At 39.8% G+C, this 20,038-nt stretch overlaps 1 protein-coding gene across 7 annotated transcripts in view; it reads left to right on the top strand.

Moving 5' to 3' along the window:
• Positions 1-20,038, top strand: part of spire1a (spire-type actin nucleation factor 1a) — a 46,118-nt gene that overhangs the window by 24,258 nt on the left and 1,822 nt on the right. Inside the window, exons 3-19 of one of the 7 annotated variants that reach the window (XM_088090076.1) lie at positions 1,123-1,395; positions 3,941-4,066; positions 7,709-7,783; positions 7,894-8,058; positions 8,305-8,391; positions 8,895-9,024; positions 9,812-9,853; positions 11,819-11,866; positions 13,312-13,466; positions 13,657-13,738; positions 13,845-13,987; positions 15,934-15,957; positions 16,691-16,720; positions 17,671-17,808; positions 17,920-17,990; positions 19,494-19,521; positions 19,672-19,835. In XM_088090076.1, the coding sequence (XP_087946202.1) occupies positions 1,123-1,395; positions 3,941-4,066; positions 7,709-7,783; positions 7,894-8,058; positions 8,305-8,391; positions 8,895-9,024; positions 9,812-9,853; positions 11,819-11,866; positions 13,312-13,466; positions 13,657-13,738; positions 13,845-13,987; positions 15,934-15,957; positions 16,691-16,720; positions 17,671-17,808; positions 17,920-17,990; positions 19,494-19,521; positions 19,672-19,835 (1,781 nt within the window). The remainder of the gene's footprint in view (positions 1-1,122; positions 1,396-3,940; positions 4,067-7,708; positions 7,784-7,893; positions 8,059-8,304; positions 8,392-8,894; positions 9,025-9,811; positions 9,854-11,818; positions 11,867-13,311; positions 13,467-13,656; positions 13,739-13,844; positions 13,988-15,933; positions 15,958-16,690; positions 16,721-17,670; positions 17,809-17,919; positions 17,991-19,493; positions 19,522-19,671; positions 19,836-20,038) is intronic. The other 6 variants (XM_088090077.1, XM_042506288.2, XM_088090078.1 and 3 more) reach the window with 6 other exon arrangements.

A 20,038-nucleotide genomic window follows, 5' to 3' on the forward strand; every position in this document is an offset into this window, starting at 1 on the left:
GGACCTTATTGTTGTAATTCCACCACTGTCCGCTATAAAATTGGCTTTAAAGCCTGGAGCGGTTCCTGTGGGCTTGAGTTGATATGTCAGTTGAAGATTAGGTGACAAATTGCACTCGAAGTATCAGTTAAAATGGATGAAGTGTAGAAATGAAAAGATTTGTCATTACTTTTATTATTTCATCACTAAATATTTTAAGTCAGCAAAGGTCCAAATGACTTATGCATGTAGCAACTGACAAGAACCGGCGGCTCGAGAGTCCTTCCTCAGTGAGCTGCTGTCCAGCGCAGAATATTTAGCTCCTCTTGCTCTCAAACACTTGTTGAACTGAGAGCAATGCTTTGATTAAGTTGTCTGGAGGGGATATTGAGCAGCAGCGCCAACTTTTCATGCTGAAGTAAAAGAACAACTTTTTGTCGGCATAGCCTGTTGGTTGTTTGAGAACAAGCTGCAAAAAAAAAAAGATGGGTCATCTGCTGCTAGTTAATGAGGGGAAGCAGCGCTGAAATGAAATCATCCCCAGATTATGGTAATAATCACGCTGTTTGGAGGAACACTGTGGCCTCGTTTCACATCTGGGTCGAGGACATGAACTGTCTTCATGTCTGTTTAGGTGAGTTTGTTGTAGATAGAGTTGTGTATGTGACAGAGGTAGTAAGAAATTGGGTCTGGTCCACGAGGATGTGCTGGTGTGCCATTAATTAAAGAGCAGCAGGGGCGACATGAAATTGAGTGTAGTCTCTCAGCTGGAAAGAACATAATGCTGGCAAACATTACAGGAAGTAAACAAGTGTCAGTGGATTGGAAAAACATAATGTCTCTACCCTTGCTAAATAGGAAAAGTGTCTTAGGTTCCCTACTTAATTTTCAAATTTAAGAACACATCTTTGTGTGTATATCTGATTCATCCTCAAATTTTTTCATTCATATATAGCTTAGATGAAAAAAATCTGATATTGTGGAAAGCAGGGATATCAATTTTAGCTTAAAGTAGACTCCTGTCCTGTTCTTTTTTCTGTAGAAACTCTACTTTTATTGTACTAAAGTCTATAACATGTACATATTTATTTTTCAGTACACAATTAAAACCTATGACATCCCATTTGTCCATTTGTCCCACAGGTTATTGACTCACTGGGTGTCATGATTTATAAAGCTCTCGACTATGGCCTCAAAGAAAACGAGGAGCGAGAACTCAGCCCGCCACTGGAGCATCTGATCGACATGATGACCAACCCTGAAAAAACGGAGAGTGACCCCTGTCCTGACGAGGGCTATGAAGCCACAGAGGAGGAGGATGAGGGTGAGGAGGAAGAAGAGGGGGAAGAGGAGCCTGTCTCTGCCACCCCCACCAGCTCAGTCAGCAGCATTCGCAGCTATCGAGACCTCATAACGGTACGTCATGGCTTGATTTTTGTGTTTTCTGAGGTTTTTGGAGTCCATAACCATAGCGCTGGCAGAACTCCGCGTTGTGTCCTTCAGCAGCAGTGTGTGGAGTTTTTTTTTTTTTTTAAGATTATTTTTTGGCTTTTTGCCTTTATTCTGATAGGACAGCTTAAGCGTGAAAGGGGGAGAGAGAGGGGATGACATGCAGACAAATTTCTTAATCCTGTTGCAAATTAGAACCAGACTTGGTGAGATAAAAACTGTAAAAGAAAAATATTTTCTTCATTTCTCCTATACTGATAGCAAAACGTATAACTTCAGCACTTATCAATACTCTGGTCTTCAGTCATGGTTTGAGGGATCTGACTGACTGACTGAAGTTATCATATGTGTATTAAATGTACAGATTCTTCTTTTGCTTTGAATATTTCCTCCTTTATCCCACTTCTATATCAGGTTTGTTATTAGGGCACTTCATCCACACATCGTCATCACTCCGGCTCAGAACAAATTCCCCTGATGGGGGCCGTCACGCTGTAAATTCCCCAAACAGCTTCCGAATATGAGACTGACAATAATAGCTGTGTAAACATGCTGGTATTTGGGGAATAGGCTTAGAAACTCTCACAGCCTGTTCCCTCCATATAATGAACCCGGTGTAGTGCACAAACAGTGCGTGCCTCGCCTCGGCTGGCTCATCATTTCTCCAACAATCACTCTCTTGAGTGTAAACGTCTATATGTTGGCATGTCATGGCTGGAGTAGATAATGCAGCACATTCCTGGCTGACCTCCTTCCTTTACTCTACTGTTGTGTCAGCTGGGGGGAGTTTAGGTTGGCGAGGGTTCAGCCAATGCGGAGCTGACAAAAGATGACAGGGCTTGCTAGTGAAGCATCCCACTAAGACAGTAATAGTTAGACGTTGAATGTGCTGAATGGGTTTCCTCATTGCTCAAGTGAAATGGAGTGAACTGAGGAGTGGCTGCATGAGCTGTCATCCTCTTACCAAAGCTGTCAATCTGGAGTTTGGGTTGTAGCCCATTTAATTATAGCACATCAAAGACAAATGATTTTACACAAAGGAGGCCGCCAAGTTCATTAAAACAAATTCTCCAAACTGAGACATTGCCACATACAGTTAACCAACAGCTTTTCTTCATTTTTTGCAACAAGGCTCATGCTTTATCATTGTTTATAGTGCTAACAATGGAAACCACCGATGCAGCGGTATTTGAAGCATGGTCGTAAAGAGACTCACTGCTCAGGTGTCATTATTACCTGTGAATTCTCCTTCAGTGGACATGGAAGAAGACACCTACTGCTGAGGCAGTCATTCCTGTGGCTAGCCAAGCCCTTCAGGAGAACATGAAAATATGTCATTCATCTGGTTTCCTCCTTTCATGTCACGGAGATAATTTGTCAGGTCATCCATTACAATGCTAGGCAGCCATTATTATCTTTACAATCACAGTCACATGCCATAAGGGTCAGAGCTTTAAATGGTGCATAAGTGCTGCTAGTCAGGCAGCGTCACTCTGGCTGGACAATCAGGTTTATTCTGTTGAAAGCAATGCTATGCACTGTTTTTAGCCACAGCAGCATGGTTATATAGGCCTGCAAGACCACGACTTTGGTCCAGACTGAAATACCTGAAGAACTCTTCAGTGGCCACAATGAGACATGACATGACATGACGCTTTCAGTAAATGTTTATTTCCTATAACTGTCCACAGTTTGTCTCACCTTTTCCTCGTCAGCCGGCCACTTTCATTGCTTGAAGCAGGGGTTGATGATTGCGCTGACACTGGCCTCATCTGTGTCTGACACTTGCTACCTCTTATAAGTTTCTTCCACCAGTTTACCGGTTAAAAAACAAAACAAATAACAAAGCACTGAAATACTAATTTAGACACTGATTACCATGGCACAGACTGACGCTTTGAAGCAATGAAGTATTTGGGTCAGCCACGGTATCTAGTTGTGTTGTCAGAACGCATTAATAGATCACATTTTTCACCGTATCAATACAGTGGTACCAGCAGCTTTCTCGTTCTTGCTGATTGATAACATTTACTGCCGTCATTCTGCTGTTCTCTGCTAATGACAAAGAAGAGAAAAGTTGTAGTTGTCATGTCGTAGCCTTGATATATTTATCTTTTAAGAAAAAAACTTAACTTGTATCCCTTCAATGTCAGTTTTTCATTGTGGAACCAAATATAGATATTTCTCAAGGTATTGTAGCCAAGTAAGAAGTTCCGGATAATATTACCATCACTGGGACGTGGCCACCAAATGGTGTATATTTCCATAAAATTTTGCCTGAAAAATTGTCTCTATGTACATGATTTCTTCATGCATTTGTACGAGTCTTTTTGTGATTAATTGCTTAACTATATAAGAAACCTATTATATGCATCATTTATACAGGATACTAATATATACATGTTTCGTTTTTCATGTTTAATTTATGATTTTTATATAAGGATAAGTCAATTATATAGCCCAAAGAGGTACCACTATATATAACCAGTCCCCTCCCCTCTCTCCTCCACAGTTATGTTCTTCCCACCTTCCCAGCCCATCAGACGCCCCCAGCCATTACCAGGCTGTGTGTCGTGCTCTCTATGCTGAAACCAGGGAACTTCACACCTTTCTGGAGAAGATCAAGAGTGCCAAGGAGGTAAAAAAAAAACTGTGGCATGTGACATCTTTGAGTTATTGATAAAGAAGAAACACAAACAATGCCTTCTGCTTACCCACTTGAATATTTTCTACCATGATAATACACTTGTAAAGTGAGTCACCTAAACTTACTTCAAAAGTGATGAGTAACATTTACACTTACTTTTAGTAATTGTCACTCATCTATATTCCCAAAGTCAGCTAATTTTGTCCATGAGTCAAACTGAAAACACTCGACTCATTTGCATGTCACAAAGCAAGTTAAAATATGAAAGAAAGTGATAGAGGAGATTGAGCTTGGAGGCACAGAACAGATAAGAGAATATGATAAAACACCAGACCTTCTTGTCCTAGAGCATTTACCACTCTGCTTGGTAAGTGGATTTACTGTGTTTAATAAAGACCTCTTAGGCCAACAGACTCTAACGCTTGGAAAAGAGAATACCAGAGTGGTGCCCAGAAACGGCACAATAACAATAAAACAGCCCATGAAGAAGTAATGGTCCAGAAGGATTGAAAATGTGTGGCTGTCCTTGTCTGAGCCCCTTGTCGGGCCAACTTCTCATTACGTAGATAACTTGGCATGATATAACTCTCGGTGGACGTGATCTGGCATCCTGTTTCTCATTTATTTATGTACGTAAGGTATTGATACTAGGGTAATTCAGTATGATTATTGAGGGATTCCTCCTATAGAGCTTCTAACAGACAGCATGCTTTAGGCGATTAATCAGTTGTTAATCACGACATGCTGGAATTCATTGGGCCTCATACACCAATAGTTTTTTTTTCCTAAATTCGTTCATGAGAAAGATCCTACGAAAAGTATACGTCAGATTTATGGGTTTTTTTTTTAAGCTGCAGAGTTGTTTGCGCCTGTGTTTTTATAATTATGTCTTCATAAACTGAAAGCTGTAATTTGCATAGGTAAATGTCCCGCCAGTCCCTGTTAAAGGGCATGAGACTGCAGGGTTGTGTGCACACACAGACTGAAAAGAAGAGTTGAGAGAATTATGTGAGGAATGCCCAAACAAAAGTCTTAAGAGGGTGGGGCGCCAGATTCCAAACATAAAACAAACAAACAAACAAACAATCAAAAAACCCCATGGTATAGAGTTGTAGGTATTTCTCCTGCCAAACAAGCATTCTTATTCAGTGGCGTCAGTTATGGATACAAAATTATACAATTAAAAATACAAGGGATGTTTTTGCTCATTCAGTGAACGCTTTAACTGGAGAGGGGCGCACTACTGATGAATTTTAAAAAAAGATTCAATCACATCTAAGGCTCAAAATATATTGCAGGCATACAATGGGTCTATGGATAGTGTGATCAGTCAGTGCTTATTGGATGGCACGGTTCCCAATTACTAGCATTGATGTAGACTGAAGTGTTAATGTAGTTTTTATTTATTTTAAAGGACCATAATGCTTTGTAAAATAATGAAAACTAAAATAAATGTATAATTTCATATAATGTATACATAATATAATTATATATTAAGTAAATATTTAATTTATTTAAGTTAATGTATAATTTATATATGATATAAATATAACAGTAACTGTTTTATTGTAATTTCAATTTTATATTATACAATTCAGAAACATGTCAGCCCTAACATGTGCTTAAATTATGTTCTTACCTAAAACAAATCCCAAATAAGCCCATTCTTCCTAATTAAAATAATCTATCATTTCACCTTTCATTTTAAGCATGAAAGAAATGCTTTTTACACCAGTACACCATGGAAGATGTCACATGCAGCTTGAGCATACCCAGATTTTGTAAAAAAGCCAGTGTGTCTAATTTAAGAAAAAATACTATCACAGTTTGTTTTAGGAATTATTGGCATAAAATACATACTGCAAGAAATTTCTCTGACGTGAATATTTCGTGCAAAAGTGTAATGTGTTGGATATGGACTCCATTCTCATTCGAGAACAACTGCACTTTCTTTGATAGGTCGGTCCTGTTACACGTTACATTTGCACCTGGCTGACAGAATAATAATAATAATGCATACATTTTAATGGGCAACCTTTGTAAAGACTTAAAGTGTAGTACAGAGCTTGTGGGAAAAACCTTTGCCCCACCCCACTCAAGCACTCAAAATAGACATCAAGTGAAATCCTTGTACACATACCAGTACAACTTTGTGTTTCCTGGTTGATTTGCTTGCTGCGCAATATGTACACCAAATACAGTGGCGTGAGTCATGCAAACAACCTTATGTAATACATGGTTATAGAATCAAGTTTAACCTTATTACTGCTATTTAAGGAGCTTACAGGAGGGGACCACCAGGCTGCAGGGGCCTCTTTGCACCGAATGTCACTGGCTAGTTGCTAATAAGTAACCATACACAGCATCACACATGCTTACAAATTAGGAGGTCAGTCAGTGAGTCTTTCTTTTAGTTTCTCTCACTGTTGTTGTTTTTCTGTCTTCCCTGTCAGTGTTTATCAGCTTCTTCTCATTGGATTCCCCCCGTCTGCTCTGCCAGGCTAGAAATAAACCAAAACTGGAATTTATCGTGAGAGGTGTCGGTGAATGACAGGTTAAATGTTGTCACTGTTAAAAAAAGAAAGAAAGAAAAGTCCTTGGAAGGTAATTTGACGGCAGAAATGCGTTAGGATATTAGGGGAGAAAGGGAAAGGTCAGATAGGTGGGAAAAAAGATGATACGTGGGAAGAGGGAATGTGTTTCTGCAGTAAACACGGTTGTGGATGAATAGATGTGAGGATGATAAGAAGAAAGCAACTGTCAGCAGAGGATTCTGTAGGCTTGTGGTTTTTTGATCTGAGAGGGAAATCGTTGATCATCCTAGAGTCATGTGGCCTGAAACAACTTTTGAAAAACTAAATTCAGATTTGTATTTATTATATGTGTATTTCACTGTGTTTGTGATAAATGAACACTAAAAGTGTCTGTATTCCTTCAGTGGTGGAGCTGCTATAACTGCACTCTGTCTCCTGTCTATCGGGTCTGGGCAGCTACATTGTCTGTTCTCATTAGGCGCAGAGTCATACATTCAGTGGAAAACAATCTAACTGAAAGGATAGTGTGATAGCAGAGTAACTGTTTACAACATCTAGACTCGCCACATGCAGCTGAAAACAAGGAGAGCAAACCTTAACCTTACCCAGTTTGACATTTGAGCTGGTCCAGTCTTCAGTCACTAGTTTGTTTAGAGAGGATCCAGCAGGCAGGCTTTTAATAGCAGCCATTAGTCGACTATTGGCTCCCTTTTTTTTTTTTTTACCTCGCTGGTACTCTGTCAATATAGGATGAGACTGATATCGACCTGCTCATGTGAAACAACATCCATTGATTTAATTAACCAGACTGCTTTGACAATATGGGCAGTTTGCCAGTGACCTCAACTCAGCTAAAGTCAGCACTGTAAATGCTCTTTATCTATTCATTTTACTTACTACTATAACAGTAAAAGAAAAAATATGGTGATAAATAAACATGTAAATATTGTACCATTTCTGCTTTGATAGCAAATAAAAATAGTTGGAAAAAAGCATTGTAAATATAGTTGTACACCTTTTGAGTATCACAAATACTTTTTAAATTTTGCTGTAATTCTCCTCTCTCTTTATGTTTTTTTCTGTCCCTTTTCTTGTCTAGAACCTGCGGAGAATGGAAGGCGAGAATCGGGAGGAACCTGTTAAAGACCTAAATGAGCTACAAAATGCAGATTGGGTAAAAAGAATATTTACTTACTAAACTAGACCAGTGACCATGTGTTAGAAAGTGCATAACTAATGCATTGTAGTATTTTATCATATTACATCTTCCTTTTTCCTTGCCAGGCTCGGTTCTGGGTGCAGGTGATGCGAGATCTACGAGATGGTGTTAAACTGAAGAAGGTTCAGGAGCGTCAGTATAACCCATTACCCATCGAATACCAGCTCACACCGTACGAAATGCTGATGGACGACATCCGCTCCAAACGCTACAAGCTACGAAAAGTCATGGTGAGGGAAAAGTCAAGATAAGGGTTTATTTCTATAGAGCCTTTCTCACTTTATTTGGAATAACTCGAGACCAACACTCAGCCATGACATGTTTTTGTTTTTTCCTTTCATGTTAATAATAATCACGATACTTAATGTTGTCATGCTGCAATATCAATTATCTCTGCAGGTTGCAACAATCTCCCCAGGGCAAGTACTTCAGAACAAAGACATCAAATCTCATCATATTTAACAATGTTATTTCAGGTGAATGGAGACATCCCACCAAGGTTAAAGAAGAGTGCGCATGAAATCATTCTTGAATTCATCAGGTCGCGACCACCTCTCAACCCTGTAAGTAGTACACAGCATGGTGCCGCTTACATGTCAGATGATATATTCCCCAACATTTGTGACACAAAAGTGCTGCATTCACTATGTCGTACTGATATCAGCTTACACTAAGAGAGAGACAAAATGTGGGAAGAAAATGCAGAAACTTGATGGTAACAAAATGCTGTCGCACACTGACGCATATTAAAGCCACGTTATGTCGACAGCTACAGAAAATATATTTTTCCATTTTGTTTCATTATGTGAAAGGTTACCACAAAAGATTACTGTAACAGTTTCATGCACACAAAAAACATTCCATGACTTTTCTTAAACTTTCAATGATTCCATGACTTTTCCAGCCCTGGAAAATTGTGAAATTCCATGACTTTTTCAAGTTTTCCATTACCGTGGGAACCCTGAATTACAAAGCGTGCACTCCTTCTTGGGATATTTTGAGAGGGAAAATATCTCACTGTGGTTGAATGTTGAATATTCACTTGATGTGGTGGTTGTCATGACAGGTTGCAGCCCGTAAACTGAAACCCCACCCACCACGTCCCCGGAGCCTCCACGAACGACTGCTGGAGGACATCAAAGCTGAGAGGAAGCTCAGGCCCGTCTCCCCCGACATGATCCGCAGAAGCCGCCTGGGTAAGCTGCTAACAATCACACACATTGACATATATGCATGCATGCACAAATAGCCAATAAACAAAATCTGGAGATACGCCTCGACTGTTTCTAATCAGCGAGAGTATGTGTGTTAACTTGCTGCCATATGAGCCTAACCCCTCCACTCAGGACAATAACCATTAACCATGGCTTAACCACATCCATCATGATTATTTAAACAGCCCTCTTCCTACATTGATGTGTTCACTTAATCAGAAGTGTCATAGTGTTTAAACAAGGATCACTTTAACTGCAGCTGTGAGCTTTATGTTGTTTGCTAAACCTGCACTGCTAAAGTAAATGTTGTGGTTACTCAGAAATGTGCTCTTGGACTGATAAGTTGTTTGTTGTGAACTAACTAAAAATATGATAAAAAGCCAGCGGTGCATAGGAGGTCAATAATCCATCATAATTGGTCGGTTTGATGTAATATTTCAAACTATTTAAGGCTTTAATCAGATAAAAACAGTAAATATGTTGTCAGCATTTACTGCACAGTGCTACACAAGACACCTTTTGTAGGGGATTTAAGAGGGTAATATGGAGCAGCGCTTGCATAATCATACACATGGGAGGCTATTTAGGTCCTTCCTTAACATACTTCCTTACTTTTTAATGTTAGATTTTCAGAAACTGTCTATTTTTGCAAATATGTTTTATAAACATGGATGATTCATTGACTTTCATCCATTTGAACTCTCATGGGTTTCTTTTTCTTCTATTTGCTCCCATTTTCTTTTATTTCAAACATGGGCATATCTGTCAGTCATGCGACCTCTTAGCATGTCTTACAGCTTTGACTCATCAGGTAAAGTTTCACGTCACCTATTGTGTTCCCATTGTTGTACCGTGTGCTTCATTCCAGGCTATTTTAGGGTTAGCTCCTGCTAACACACACACACACACACACACACACACACACACACACACACACACACACACACACACACACACCCTTTTCTGTTAGTTGGTGCTTGTCTTCAAGTGTGTGTGTATGACACACTACTGTTACTTACTGGCTGTTGTGATTACAGACACCAACTGCACTTGAGGAAAAGATGGATCAACATGGGGCTTGTTGAGACTGCTAGCTCAAATCTGTTTTGGGCATATTCAGATTGAATCCAGATTAATTTTAGAAAGTATGGACAGCAAAAAATAAATTAAAAAACAATGTTTGAAATGCGATTCCAGTTGGATTTTTAGAGATGCTTCTCAGTCTGGACACTCTGGTCACTCAAATTGGTTTTCAGAGACCCCCTTTACACCCTGCTTTAAAATTCGTTTCAGGTTATTTGATTGCTATCAGATCGTGCTTGACCAAATGTACTCAAAACATATTAGGATGGACTGTGATCCGATTCTGCAGACGCCACTGGAGGTGGTCAGGAATGCATTGTGACCACAACACAATTATGTAATGTGTTAAATGTGTTTTTAAAAGTATTTGTTGTATTTTTAGGCCAGTATTTTTCTGAAAATGCAGGTAATAAAATGGATATCAGTATTGAAATTTTCAAAAAATGTTTTTAATTCTTATTATAATCAACGAATATTGTTGACAGGCGGGTTTTTGAATGCATTAAGGTTCTGGACAGAGCAATCAATGTCAAAGTGGACACCTGAGACGCATACTAATATCAGGTGTAAATGTAATCAGGTTCAATCGTATCTAGATACAATATGGATATGGAACACAATTTAATGTGAGGTGTAAATGGCAGCAAAGTGTTTCTTCTGTCACCAGCAACACAACAACAATATGAAATCCAGAGTGACGGTTAGCACCACACCTCTGCACAGTGAAGCCTGCCATGACGTTAGCACAGAATATCGCAACGTTTACCAGTTTCCTCCTTCACTGTGTTTATCTGGCGTGACAGAGGACATCTGCACCAGAACTTGACAGTGCGATTGTTTAGGGGGTGAAATGACAGCATAATTTCTCATGCTTCCTAGGTGAAAAACCATATCACGTAACTACGGAGTTACTGACGCCTATGTTGTTCACACTCCAAATAACAGGGCAGACGGAATATCATGACCTGATTTCAGAAACAAAAGTGATTTGCCTGAACTCTGAACGTTGCCTTAATCTCGCAATGTGTAAAATAGTCACCTTGGTGTTTGCTGAGGGGTAGAATTAAAAACATAACAGCTTCAAATCATGTACTCTATATTTTAGTCATGCCATGAATGATATAAGTTTGACTGCGTGCCCTGGATGTAGTAGTGACTCACAGGGGCCATCTGTAGTCTAGGTGAAGAGGGATAGCCGTTGAGCCAGAGCCAGTAGGGTGAGATTACACATCATCACTCTGCCCCTGCAGCCAGTCTGCCCTGCTCGTCACCCTAATCCGCTCTCACTGAGGAATATGACACATTACATAACACTGGTGTCCACAGCCTACCTCAGATGAAAAGTTGAATGGGAGATGACCGTCTGAATGACGCACTACACTTTCACAGGATGACCATAATCCACATGGATGTACGAGAATAACCTTTTGCACCGTGGCTGCACTCATTGTCGTTCTCTGCTTCCCCCGGCACTTCCCCTTTACTCACCCCTCCCTCCATGCTTTCCAGCTGTGCACAACATATTTGTTTGAGCGTAGCCCACAACTACACAGCATCCCCTTAATTCACACCTGGTCTGACAGATGCTTGTTGCTGTCAAGTCCTCCCTGTGGTACAAGTCTAGTGTCAGGAATGAAATTATGAATGTGTGTGTGGTCTGACCGAAGGTTACATTCCCTTAATTCCTTTACAGGTGCAGGGAAAAGCATCAGCACTCCTCAGGACTTGTTTCGCAGCTCAGGTAAAGAAGCATTAGGCGCATTTCCATCCACCTCTTTTTATGCGCATTTTGAATATGGGCATAAAATAACCTGTGTGGAAATGCAAAAAAACAAAACACACAAAAAAAAGAAAACTTCACAATTGTAGAATTTCCATGGGTCATAAAATTCCTGGAAAAAATATGAAATTAGAATAAATATTTTCCAGGCCTGGGAATAGTTTTGAATTGATAGAATGTTTTGGAAAAGTTTTAAACATACATTATTTTGATTGTTGTTTAAAACATGTTCATAAAAATCCCAAAACATGTCTTAACATTACACAAAATCTGTTCCCTGTAGTACTGATTGTAGTGCAATAGTCATAAGTATCATGTGAAACAAGTGACCAGTGAAGCATCACTAGCATCACATGATACACATGGATCAGATCAGCATCTTTTGCTTTGCTCCCCTTCTTGGGAACAGAAACACGCTACCACATAATGACAGAGGCCGGCAAATGCCTAAAAGCTGCTGTGCAGCGGGTCATAGTTCATTTTAACTTGAGTTGGAGTACAGTCATACAGTATAGCAGCATCACACTGTCCTCTCCAAATTAATCTCCCCCATAGATAAGGTTAGTGATGAACAGGTTTCTTATACAACACATAGGCTAATGATACCTGGTTATCCAACCAAATATGTATAGATGTCAGTCAGATGCCTTGGAAATGTGCTAAATAATGTAGGACTGTATTTTTATATAGGCCAACCTGTTTTAAACTAAGTAAATTAAGTTATGGAAATGGGGTACAATATGAATATGCAAAAATGTTTTTATGCTTGGGGGAAGTGAAAAAGTTTGTATATTATCAATGAAATGGTAACAGATTTAACGAATAAATGGTGACATACAGTCATGACGCACCGTCATTGCATAAGCAACTGTACGCCGTCAGCATCGTCTGGATGACTTCAAATGAGCATAAGTAAGCACACTGGTGCTCTGTTAACATACATCTCTTTGTTTGAGGTTTGATTGGCGCTCTTTTAATTTCATCATCTTGTTGTGACCTCCTCTTCTTCTTCTCCTGACTGAAGATTTATCTTCACCTGCTTATTTTGATGAACCATCTCCAAATATTGGCATTACAGTAGTGGACTGAAAATGCACATGAATTATTTTTCTGAAAATTTGGTTAATGTGTGTGTTTCATTTGGACATTTTGACCTTAGCAACAAAATACATTGAAGGAATTTAAGTTCTTTTGTCTAGATGAAATGACTGAGGAAGAAATCTTTATAGTTGGGGCTTATCTTGGTCACCATGTGGCCTGCGCAAATTGACTCTGGTATTTTAGTAACAATACACCCAAGACACCCATAGTTTACACAAGAGGTATGATGGCCAGCTGTTAGATAAGAAGGTGATTCATTAGAATTTATAGTTCACTTATCATACAATCACATCTTTCCCCCACAGACACTCCTGATGCACCGAGGAAACTGGCTGTCAGCACCCAGTCTCTGGCCAGTGGCACCCTGGCACCCAATCAAGGTGGAGTGCAGCCCCTTAGCCAAAGGAAGAGGCTGCTCAGAGCGCCCACGCTGGCTGAGCTGGACAGCTCCGAATCTGATGTGAGATGTCTTTTTGTCTGTGTCCATAAGATGATCATTGCCCCCTTAAGCCAGTTCCAGTTTAGCCGCATGAAAAATCCACAAGCAGAAAGTCAAACCCTAATTACATTTTGCTTTTTCATGCAATATTTTGAATATCCAAAGCTATCAATATATTGTGATTAAATAAGCGTAATCTTCTGGTTGACAGGAGGAACCCACGCGGAGCAGCTCCAGTATGTCCCCGTCTTTGATGGAGGACACGTCACCTGAGCCTGTCATAGGGAAGAAAGGTAAAAGCTGCTTTGTGACTCCTACAAACATATGGAAGTTGTGCTTGCAATGTTCGCTCCTCAGCCGTATTTTCATGCGTTGTTCTTTTCTGTCCCACGTCTCCAGCTCCTCCAAAGTTCCTGCCCGTCTCTGCCACCCCGCAGCCAGACAAGCGTCAGTCTCCACAGAGGCGGCACTCTATCGAGAAGGAGGCCCCCACCAGTGTCTGCCCCTTTGTAGCTCCATCCAGACAGAGCTCCAAGTCTTTGGTAAGTCAACTGTGGGAGATACCTCTGTTGGATTAGCCATCACGGCCTGGACGAATAAATAAATGAATGAAGCTTTGAGGTTAATGACAGAGCTTCAACTTCTCACCTGGATTTACTAATACATTTTATTAACCCTTTTAAACCAGAATCGTCAGAAGTGTTCTCGTTCTGTATTCTGACGCCTTTCACAACCATTTAAAACCTCTAAAACATGAGCACATTGGTTTGATTTCTGTCAAAAATATGGGGAAAAGGGCAATCAGTAATTAAGCAAGAAATGGCGCTCAAAATGCAAGAAATTTGTAAAAGGTGAAAAGTGATTAAGAGTAAAAATGAATTATTAGAACAAAAAATGCATATATAATTTTCATTAATATACATTTATATCCACAGTCCTTACATTATGTTACAGAAAGAATATATAAAAAGATAGTTATTCTTTTTATTCTTAAGTAATTCATTTATTTACTTTTTATTTATGCTCTTTCTTCTTTCTGACTGTTTCTAAAATTAAGTTTATGCTATTTTTGAAGTCATTTTTTGTAATTTTTTAAAAAATGTCTTGCTCATTGCCAATTTTCTCAAGTTTCAAGGTTTAATGGCATAGCAGATGTCATGGCATCAGTTCAAATACATTTATGTTAGATGAATATAGCTGGAGTGCAGAACTTTTGTCCCCCCTCTCCTGCCTCCAGAAGCCCTCTCTTGAATCCTTATTTTTATTTTTATTTTTATTTTTATTTTTATTTTTATTTTTTACTTAAATCCTGCATTTGAACACTGACTTTCTTTTTTACCTAGTTCATCCAATCCAGAGCCTTTTGTTGGACGCTCCTCAGGATTTTACAGCATATCTTCTGCCATATTCTTTGCTGCTACTCCGTCCCTATGGTCTCTCCCCCCTTCCTGCCCTCTCTTGCTGGTTGACTTGAAACATGTTGCTTCCTGTGCTCCTGCATGGGAAATCTCAACTCCTGTATACAGTGAAATACAGACAGCTTACCCTGATGATGATTAACAGCATTGTCTGAACTCGTTTGGCAAGAGCTTGAACGTCACAGGAGTTAATTTATATGTAAAAGTCTCAAACTCCAGCTTTGAACTAAGCTGTTATATATTATGTAATAATAGAAGAGTACAGAGTGGTTAAGTACAGGCATTCATATGAACTGCAGAGTTTGTAGAACAACAAATCATTTGAACTCTGATCTGAATCTGCCAAAAACACTGGAGATACATACAATATATCTGTTGACTTTACTCCCGTCCTGTGACCGGACATTCACTTGCCATGAGGTCACTGGTTGTCTGAGTAAATCTGTGCCGGTCGTATGATTCTAGTGAGGTTGATGGATGTAATTGAAACCACAGGACCGGCCGCTGTATGAAGAGGGTTTAGATGGAATTGGTTCAGTTTCACCACTTACTAGTTTAATGGCAGGCCTCTGGCGCCTAACCAGAGGCTCCAGTTTTACTCATCATAGATCAGAAGAAATAATGCTTAAATCCTCATTGGAGACCAGTCCCCTGGGAATAGTTGTCACGCCATTTTTATATATTTCTTTTTACCTCTTGCTTTTCATATTGGTGATGACATCCTGCCTTGCCTTAAAAATGAGAATAATTAAACTTCTTCATGACAGATCGTAGCAATCAAAAGCCTCTTATTTCCTAGTCATTCTTTTCATGATAGAATCAATGAGTATTTTCCTAAATGTGAAGCCGTATTTCTTTTCCTGTGTCGATACAAGCATATGCTCAAACACGCCTTGCCTTTATATAAATACTGGGAGTTAAGTGTCTCTAGTAGATATAGAACAGTAAGATCTTTGTTGCAGTTCCCCTCCCTTTCTCTTACTCATATCTCATTAAAATGTTTACACTGGTCAGCTGTCATGGCCCAAAGATTTAATGGCAGTCCTTTCTGATTTTACATAATGCTGCAGATGATGGCTGATCCCAGCACCAAGGTAACCTGGTCAACCCTCTGTCCATCTATCATCAACCCATTTTTAAATCCATAATGCCATTTTTTCCCTGTATTAGATCAGTACAAATACTGAGAGTGGGACATATAAGGGTGAAACAGGGAAGAAGATTTGGGGGAAGACTTGCATGGATTTGTAAGATATAATAGATATAACTTGATTAAACCCATATTTGCAGGATTGACAAGTTACAGCTGCTCAAGAGTCAAGCAAGGGAAAAAAGAAAAAAAGTGATGAATGAATGAGGATAAAAATACTACAAAATACAAATAAGAGGGTAAAAATAGAAGAATATAAAATCTGTATACACCCTTCACTTACACAGATACTGTATGTCCTTGCTTGGATAGACATACAGGAAAAGATGGAGATCAGACTCGGATTGTGATCCTGAGATCATGAGATATGAAGGTGGCCATCTCACTAAAGCCTTGGGACTGTGTTATGAAGCTATGCTGTTGTGAAATTTAATTTCATGCCACACAAGATGATATAGTAATGGTATGAGCTCATGTAGGAAGAGAGTTTTTGAAATAATGTATTAATGTTTGGGAAAGATGGCTGTAAATAAGACTTAACTGGCAGCCTCTCAATGTATCCTCTAATAGATTCATCTTGTATTAAACTTTATGAAGCGTACTATGTTTGAGAAGCTTGTGTTATTATGAGGTCGTGCTTCTGTTTGAACGTCCTGTTCCCTCTGTCTGCTGGTCAGGTTGAAGCCGCCAGTGGTGCTCAGGGCACGGTATGTCACTGTTATTGTGTGTGTGTGTGTGTGTGTGTGTGTGTGTGTGTGTGTGTGTGTGTGTGTGTGTGTGTGTGTGTGTGTGTGTGTGTGTGTGTGTGTGTGTGTGTGTGTGTGACCCATCCAGCGTACAAACTTGTTGTAGATGAATGTGACTTTGCATCCTGACCATTTGGGTGAGAGGGAGATCTGCGGCATACTGAAAATAGCTCAGGGAACTTGAGAAATGATAAAGATTTACAGCAGAGTCTCACATTTTCTAATCCAAGTCAACTGAAGGACACTGAGAGTAAATGATTGATGAAGAAGTTCCCTGAGGAATTTTCACTAGACTTTGGGTGCAGTAAGCTATGACGTTGGGATGAAAGATGTTGAAAGTGTTGAGTAGGCTCCCAACTATGTCACAAATCTTGTGGCGGGCCATAGCTTGCATCATGATGGGGTCCACGTACAAATTGGTTGCATGGAAAAAAATGTTATAAAATATTCATTGTAAGGTTATAGGTCCACTGAGTAAAGTCAAAAGTAAAATTGCAAAAGAAGAAAAAATTCACTTGCCAACTGACATCTACTGCATGTAATAGACTATGGATAATTACCCCTTACAAACCCACTTAAAAAACCCCAAACTATACCTTTAAATTGATAGCTAAAAGCTGTGGACCACCAACATGACGGGACATTACCAGCATGCTCTGTACAGTATCTTCTGTTCGTTGCCAAACTGTCATGTCAGTGAAAGCATCATCTGTGGTTGGCACAGAGCAAAGAAGATTGGTGTTTTCACCTTCATTATCTACATCGCATGCTTGCTTTTTATGGTTAAGTGGGTGTCAGTCTTATTGGCAGCTGATATCATCCCTTCTTGCTGTTGCACAGTTTCGGGTTACCGTTTTCCCAATCTGCAGATATAAGGGTAGTTTACTGATGTGATGTGTTGTTTCCCTCAGGAGGAGTTCTGCTACCCGGTGGAGTGTCTGGCTCTGACAGTGGAGGAGGTGATGCACATCAGGCAGGTTCTGGTCAAGGCCGAGCTGGAGAAGTTTCAGCAGTACAAAGACATCTACACCGCCCTCAAGAAAGGAAAGGTCTGTAACAAATGTCGATTTTTCGGCGTCACAGTGCTAATACTCTTTAGTCGTCATTTGAATGCAACAGATTCTGTGAACCCGCTTCACCTCACCTCGTGCTTTCTCTAGGTTTGCTTTTCCTGTCGGACCAAGAGGTTCTCTCTCTTTACCTGGTCCTACACCTGCCAGTTCTGCAAAAGGTAAGTTGGGTCACCGTTAATAGAACTACTCAATTTGTAGAAGAACTCTACTTATTTTACACATCAGTCATCTACAGGAGTAAGGAAATCATACTGCATGTGTTAAAAAGGTTTTTATAAAGACTTTTGAGGCTACAGAGAGAGCTGCATAAAATCTGGAATATTTCCTCAAGTGATGTCACTTTACTCGGCGTCGGTTATTTCTGAAGACTAAAGGTCTTCACTGGTCCAAAACGATGGACCCAAGGAATTCGCTTCAACATAAGACTGGACATGATCATTTTAATAAAACGCATTTACCCAACTGTGTATGAGAGCTGGCCACGATATTAGAGACCTGACCCCCGTACACGTCAAAGAGGAGAGAGACTCGAGGCCCTCTGTATTTTATGGACCCAACACACCTGGTAATTAAAATTGTTACAAATTCAATTCGTCTTGTTGTCAAGTTGTTTTTCACTTCAATACAACATAGTGTTCTTGCTTAATTTACTATAATTTTTAATAATGTTTCAGATGTTTATTTTTATTTTATTCTGTTGCCAGTAATTTTGTTGTTGTGAAGTGAGCTGCTGTAATGCCCGGTGGTGACCAGTTTATCAGAGCTATAAGTGTCTTGGATTGCACATGACAACACAGATTTAAACTTTTGTCAATATGGACTATAAACTGTAGATAAAAACACTTAACCCCGCTATGCAAAAGTGAAGCCAAAATGTCTCAGATACAGCCGCTGCCACCTTGTGCTGCTCACATCATTTGGAGCCAGAGTCTGTGCAGTAGCGATCTCTGTGGTAGTGGAGTTTCTGCCCAAACACCTGTCTGACCACCCCGAGCAGCGGCATTGTTCCTGAGCACACAGATTGGCTCACACAGCTGTCAATCATGGTGCCAAATCCCCTTTTTACAGCATTAAATAACTAGATAAAACCAAACACCAGAAAAATTAACGCCTGATCAAACATCAGGGTGATGAGAACTACCTTAAATGACAGAAACTGTCTTTGAGAAAAATGTATTTAGCATGTCCTTTGAGATTTTAGTTCGGTCAATGTCCCAAGAACTAACACAGCAGCCAACCTGCACGGGGTGATTGCAGTGTTGTGGCTTCACTTATGGGGAGTGGTCATGTTGTCCATCTTTATACCACATACAGTCTATGATGTGGACATGTCACACATGGTTAGATTGGTTAGATTCTCCACTATTCAACTGTGCAGTTTATTTTATGTAAGCCATGCGCACCAAAATATAATTCTTTCAGATTTATCAGCATTGTCATCGATTTATTTCTTTAGACAGAATCAAAAGAGCTTTTCCAGAAATTCATTCAAGTTGGGAATATTGCTGGGCTCACTATCTCTCATTTCTCTAATCCACTTCCACCTCACTTGAACTGTCATCATGAGTTAGACAATATGATAGCAGTGCAGTGTAAATCGTGGCATGTTTTAAGTGCAGCATCTGTTCAGTAACATAACCGCTCTTTTTTATCTTCCCCAGGCCTGTGTGTTCCCAGTGCTCTAAAAAGGTAGGCGGATATTGATATATATTAAACACACTTTTGAACATTAACTTTAGAATTTGTTGACATGCTTGACAACTGTTGGCACTAACAGTACCTCTAAAAAAGCATTTTTTTGTTTTAATTTTTGCCATATTGTTTATCTTTTTACTTCAGATGCGGCTGCCATCTAAGCCCTACTCCACCTTGCCCATTTATTCTTTGGGCCCCAGTGCTGCTGCTAAAGATGAGGCGAGTGGAGCGTCTGCCCCTGCTGAGCCAGAAAAGAACCCATTTGGGTCTGGACATAGTCGACACAGCCTACGCAGAAGCGTTTACAAGTACGTTACTTGTAGATCCCCAAAATTGTCAAATTATTATTTCTTTTAGATAAAAGGGTGAGTTTTGCTCCTGAGTGAAAGTAGAAGAAACCATTTGGTCAACTGTAGTGTAAACCAGTGGTTCCCACCTGGTGGGTCATGGTCCAAAAGTGTGTCAAGTAAATGAAGTTTGTTAAAAATAAAAGTGTCGGATTAGATCATTC

Source organism: Plectropomus leopardus, chromosome 17 (genome assembly GCF_026936395.1).
Source record: "Plectropomus leopardus strain MGB_pleo_1.0 chromosome 17, ASM2693639v1, whole genome shotgun sequence".
In the NCBI taxonomy this organism is placed as follows: Eukaryota; Metazoa; Chordata; class Actinopteri; order Perciformes; family Serranidae; genus Plectropomus; species Plectropomus leopardus.